Source organism: Phalangium opilio, unplaced genomic scaffold, assembly GCF_054372755.1.
Source record: "Phalangium opilio isolate 3A_F unplaced genomic scaffold, DU_Popi_V2 ptg000537l_1, whole genome shotgun sequence".
In the NCBI taxonomy this organism is placed as follows: domain Eukaryota; kingdom Metazoa; phylum Arthropoda; class Arachnida; order Opiliones; family Phalangiidae; genus Phalangium; species Phalangium opilio.
The window spans coordinates 68195-74290 of NW_028324243.1; the positions used below are offsets into that span (position 1 = coordinate 68195).

Consider the following 6096-nt stretch of genomic DNA (forward strand, 5'->3'; position numbering starts at 1 on the left):
ATCATCATCATGTGGACGTAGAAACACGATGGAATTCTTGTATTAAAGATACTGAGAATCAATTTGTCCATACCGTTTTAATTTAACCACGGAATTCTCATACATATCACAAGAAAACATTAATGACTATAGTTTAAATGTTTTGTAGAAAACTAGAAACCATCGCAAAGCCAACTTCTTAGCCAAGGCTTAATGTACACCGCGGCTGAGCGCGCCGACAGACGCGACTCGCGAGCCATTTTCGCTACCAAAATCACAAGATAAAAATAATGCTAACCCGGAATATGGGAAATTAATGCGCGTGGGCGCTAAACATTGGGGTAACTATTTCTTTGGGAGTTAAGCGGTGTATAAATCCGCTGAGCTTTACGGCGAAACTTTGTTGTTACGGGCTTTTTAACCAGTTTCGTACTTCCCCCCGAAGGGGGGTTATTATGAACTCCTGCTACTACTTATGAGTAACGTTCCTGCAAATTTTCAGCCTTCTAGGGCAAGCGGTTTGGGCTGGGCGTTGATTATCAGTCAGTCCGTCAGTCAGTCAGGACTTTGATTTATATAGATATAGAATAGATAATGGTTATTTTACACTTTCATAGTAGTTTTGAGACAAGCGTAAACAGCTTGACTCGTTTCAGGTTTCCCTTTAAGATTCGTACACTCCGTTTCGGCTCACTTGTTAAACATATGGGTCTTGACATCAATAGTACTGAATATCGTCGTCACATCCTACATCACGGCTGACGTTTTCATTGGACAAAGGACAATTATAAATCATCCAGAAGACATACTTAAGGTCGAAAATCTAAGATACAATGCTCCTGGTCATATATTTAGTGTAAGTTTCTATTTATTTAGATACCCTTGCCAAAATCGCGGTTCGAATTTCAAGACTTATTTAAGTACCGTAATAAGTCCCCACTAGGTACACCGGCAGTCCAAAAACGAGACTTATTTGAGTTTGGATTTCTAAATTTACAAGACTTGTAGCAGTACCCCTCGAGTCTCTTAATTGGACATTTCATTAAGTCTCTTTTTTGGACATTCCATTAAGTCTCTTTTTTGGACACTATAGTAAGATTCTTTCGAATCTCTATTTTGGATACTATTGTAAGTTTCCATCGGGTGTTCATATTTTGATACTAGAGTAATACTCCCTCGAGTCTCTTTTTGGACACTTTAGTAAGATTCCCTCGAGTCCCTTATTTGGACATTATAGTAAGACTCCCCGAGTCACATTTTCGGACACTATAGTAAGATTCCCAGGAGTGTCTTATTGGGATACTATAGTAAGATTCCCTCGAGTTTCTTTTTTTGACACTATAGTAAGATTTCCTCTAGTCTCTATTTCGGATACTGTAGTAAGACTTCCAGGAGTGTCGTATTTGAATGCTAATGTAAGATTTCCTGCAGTCTTATTTTTTTGGACACTATTGTAAGATTTCATAGAGTCTTTCATAGCAAGATTCCCTCTAGTTGTTGTAACATTAGTTTCGAAATAATTACGAATACTCTTCTGTAGTTTTAAAAGTGAAAATTTTAATGTTTCGAGAGGAAGTACATCCTTCCACTTGCGCTCTTCTTTTACTTCTGCCTTTCTTTCTTCAAAAAACTAGCTTCAATAAAAAAAAAGGGGTATGGGGAGAGCGTGACTCAAAAAACTTTCCATTTCATGCGAGAGAACGTTTTTCTCTCCCAAAACCCCGCGACCTCCGTGAAGTGGGGTTTTTGGTCCTTTAGACCACCCTACACGTTATTTAGGAGTCTTAAAATCCCTCTACACTCTTATGGTTGCAACACTCTCCCCACCTATGAACGATTGTTCATACCTTAGTCCGTACAATTTATATTCTACATTTTTTTCTTATTCAAAATTTACGCTTCTGTTACATGAATTAAAGATACAAATACAACAAAAGAATTGAAAAACAATTACAAATCAAAATAAATTTCCAGCAATTCAGTTAAATCATTCAGTTTCAATTTCTAAAGGGCACAATAGATTTATGGGTCTTCTTAATGTTTTTCCGAACGGTAATTTAATTAAACATGATCTAACGCGACCATCGCGACCCTTGAAAACTTCTACTATACGGCATAATTGCCAAGTTTGGCGTGGTTGTTTATCTTCTACCAATAACACCATGCCTCCCATTTTAATCTGGCCGTCGCCTGGCTGCGACACCCTATGGGCTGACTTCAATTCTAGAATGTACTCGTAACGCCAACGAGACCAAAGTTTTTCCAATAAACTCTGGCGATACTTCCAACGTTTCGTCAATTCCACCTGTGTGGAATCCTTTGGTTGCGACTTCGACGCCCCTTTAGGGGGGAGTGATGTAGCTCTTTTACCCAATAGGAAATGGCTCGGGGTCAGAGGTGACGGTTCGTGGGGAGCGTTGTTTACGTACGTAATTGGCCTTGAATTAATTGTTGCTTCTGTTTCAGCCAAAAACGTTGTCATTTCTTCAAAGGACAAAAACGCTCGCCCCAGGATTCTCTTCATTACTTTTTTGGTCATTTGCACCACTCTCTCGTAGAATCCTCCCCACCACGCCGCGCGCTCAACAATGTATTTCCAAGTTATCCCGTTCTTTCCGAAGTAATTCTGTACTCTCGAATCTTCTATTGTGTCAAAAAGCGCTTTTAATTCCTTGTCAGCCCTCTTAAATGTCTGGGCATTGTCCGAATATACTACGCGAGGAACGCCTTTTCTAGCGACGAATCTTCTAAAGGACAACATGAAATTTTCAGTTGTCAAGTCTGACGTAAGTTCAAGGTGAACGGCTCTTGTGACCCCGCAGGTGAAAAGAGCGATATAAGCCTTCGTAGTTTGTCCCGCGTTCTTAACGTACACGGGTCCAGCGAAGTCCATCCCGGTAATTTCAAAGGAAGGAGCTTCGGTGACTCTGTCTCTTGGCAGGGGGGCAGTAAGTTCGCTGGCCGGCTGTGCCTTCCATTTCTTACATACAATGCATCGATTTAAAACTTTCTTGGCAAGTTGCCTTCCCCTCACTATCCAAAATTCTTCTCTCGATTGAGCAAGGGTATCCGAAAGCCCTGAATGCAAGACTCTTTGATGGGCGGAGTTTAATTGTAGCTCTGAGAAACGGTGTTGGTACGGAAGAAGAATCGGGTGTTTTTCGCTATAACTGAAGTCTGAAGCCTGCAACCGTCCCCCTACTCTTATTATTTCGTTTTCGTCCAAAAACGGGTTAAATTCTTTAATTTTCGAGGGGTTGGTTACTTTCTTCTTTGTCTTCAGCGACTTCAATTCTTCGGTGAAGGCTTCAGCTTGAGTGCGTTTCACCCAATGTTGTTCAGCGCTCATTAATTCTTCTGCGCTTAGTTCTCCCGACTTCTTCTTTCCAGAATTTCGAGTGTTATGTCCGAATCTCATGACCCAAGCTATAATTCTGACGGGACGTGATAATGTACTATATTTATTTAGGTCCAAAAGTTCGACCTTGTCTTCTACAGCGCAACTGTTCTGCGCGACTTCTTCGTAACATTTTCGCTTCTCGCTCTCGATTATCTGCTTAATGGCTGTATCAGATTCTTTAAATTTATGGTTCGACACGGGCCATTGTTCTTCTGGCAGTTCTAGCCAATTTGGACCGTTCCACCAGACTTCGTTTGAAATGAGTTCTCTGACGCCTTGTCCTCGACTTAAAAAATCCGCTGGATTTTCCTTTCCTTTGCAAAACTTCCATGTTTTGGGATCTGCTAATTGCTGTATCTCGGACACTCTGTTCGAGACAAACGGTTGCCATTTCTTAGCGGTTCCCTTTATCCAATGCAGCGTCACCAGGGAATCGCTCCAGAAGGTTATCCTCTCTTCCTGAATTTCTAGTATGGTTTGTAACCTTTTAGTTAGCCGTGCCCCAATTAGTGCGCCCATTAGTTCCAATCTGGGGAGCGTTATCTTTTTGATCGGACATACTCTTGTCTTCGACGCCACCATGCTTACACCGAATCTTCCAGATGTTGTCTCGTAGCGTATATAAACAACGGCGCCATATGCCCGCTCGCTTGCGTCGGTGAAACAATGCAATTGCGTTGATAAAATATCTTCTTCTAGGTGAGCTGATTGATAATATCGAGGTATGGTGACCTCACTCAAAAAGGGGAGATCATGTCTCCAGTCTTCAAACTTCTTTAGAAGATCCAAGGGGAGGGGATCATCCCAATCAACCCCTTTTTCCCAAATTTCTTGAAAGAGAATTTTGCTTTTGATTGTAAAGGGTGATATGTATCCGGCTGGATCAAATACTCTGGCTGACGTTTGCAGCACGCTGCGTTTTGTATTTTTGAATTCTTCTAAATATTCCAGTATCCGGTCAACTTGAAATCTGAACTCGTCTTCATTGGGATGCCATGAAATACCCAGAACCTTTAACATCTGCGTTGAAGCGGTTAAATCGACTTCTAGTTCTGAAGGGTGTTTATCTACCATTCCCTCATCTTGCCACTTTTTGCGTAACGCCAAAGAGTTGGTCTGCCACTTGCGGAGGTTCATTGCTCCCTCTTCCATTATTTTACAGGACTCCTTTGACCTCTTAAAAGCTGATTCGTCGTTCTTGTCTCCGGACACTAAATCGTCGATGTACAGATCGTTGTTCAGAATCTTGTACGTTTCGGGATACTGCTCTTTGTACTTCTGTAAATGATGCTTGATAGTGGCAGTCAGGAGAAACGGGCTTGAAGTGAGACCAAACAGGACTCTTCTCATTCGATAGATAATTACTTCAGGATCTTCTTTTTGGGCCATCTGGCTTGGATCATCTTTAAACCATAGGAATCTGACAGCGTCACGATCCTTTTCTGATAGGGAAATTTGCAAGAAAGCCTTCTCCACGTCAGAAACAATGGCGATCTTGTGTGACCGGAACTTGATAATTATATCGAGCAAATCGGGATTTAAATTTGGTCCCGGAATCAAACGGTCATTAATCGAGGGTTGGTTGTAATCATGAGATGATCCGTCAAAAACGACTCTTGTTTTGGTCGTCTCTCTGTCTTTCCTGATGACGGGTTGGTGAGGCAAGTAATTCTCCTTCAGTGGCCTGGCTTCTCTGTCATCATGAACTTCTTCAATAATTCCGGTTTTCAAATAGTCGTCGAATACTTCTTGATATGCTTGATAAAGCTCGGGATCTCGTTTAAATCTTCGTATTAAACTAAACAATCTCTTCATGGCCACGTTCAGATTGTTCGACGCTTCTCCATTGTCTTCTTTCCACGGTAAGCCTACCTCGTAACGTCCATTTGTAAAAGTAATGGACTCTTCTAATTTTTTCATAGCTTCTTCGTCTAAGGATGAGCTTTGGGAGGTCTTTTCAATAATACCTAGAGATTCAATCTCCCAAAATTGTTTTAGCACGTTTGCTACTGTATTTTCGTCTTCTACAGGTTGGGCTCGCGTTATAATAGTTGAAACGCTAATTTCACCTGTCGTTGTAGCTTGTCCAGCTGGACCTTGCAAAATCCAGCCAAAAATACTTTGCATGGCTACCATAGAGTCGTCTAATCTTCTACAGTTAGTCGTCATGGCCTTCCAATAATAATCTGATCCAATTAAGATGGAGATTCCGTCCGAAATTCCATTCTTATAAAATTCTTCTTCGGCCATTACGAGTCCTTCTCTTTCTAACTTCTTCCTTAGCTCTCTATCCGGTACCCGCAGAGTGGCGGAAGTAACTTCTGGGGACTCCAACGCCTCGATTTCCAGGGAGTTCCCGTTTTTAGAACTTCTTAAAGTAAGTTTTACTCTTCTACATACACAGAAAAAAGTGTGTTAATGATTTGAACACATTTTTGTGTTCAAAAATCAGATTTTGGTTTCTTGATATGTTTAAGTGATGAAAAAGTGTAATTTATTGAACACTTCGCTTAATTTTGGCGTTCAACTTCTAATTTTAGTTTCTATTTGGAAAAATTGTAACAGTTGAACACAAAATCTTAACACTTTCACAATGAACGCATTAAAAATTTAGGAACAGCGAACGCGATCATTTGTTTTCATGTTCTGTAAACCTTGTAGTTGAAGGCGTACTTCGTCGAAGCTTATTCGATATATACTCTGTTCCAGCTTTGGTT

General features: G+C 40.9%; 1 protein-coding gene across 1 annotated transcript; it reads right to left on the reverse strand.

The window, feature by feature from the left end:
* Positions 1–1519: 1519 nt before the first annotated feature.
* LOC149588649 (uncharacterized) lies at positions 1520–5773 on the reverse strand. The gene is made up of 2 exons (XM_089862053.1): positions 3864–5773; positions 1520–3746 (listed from the first exon to the last, which is right to left on the reverse strand). The coding sequence occupies exons 1-2, from the start codon at positions 5627–5629 to the stop codon at positions 1967–1969; spliced, it is 3546 nt and encodes a 1181-aa protein (XP_089718179.1). The 5' UTR covers positions 5630–5773; the 3' UTR covers positions 1520–1966.
* Positions 5774–6096: the final 323 nt, after the last annotated feature.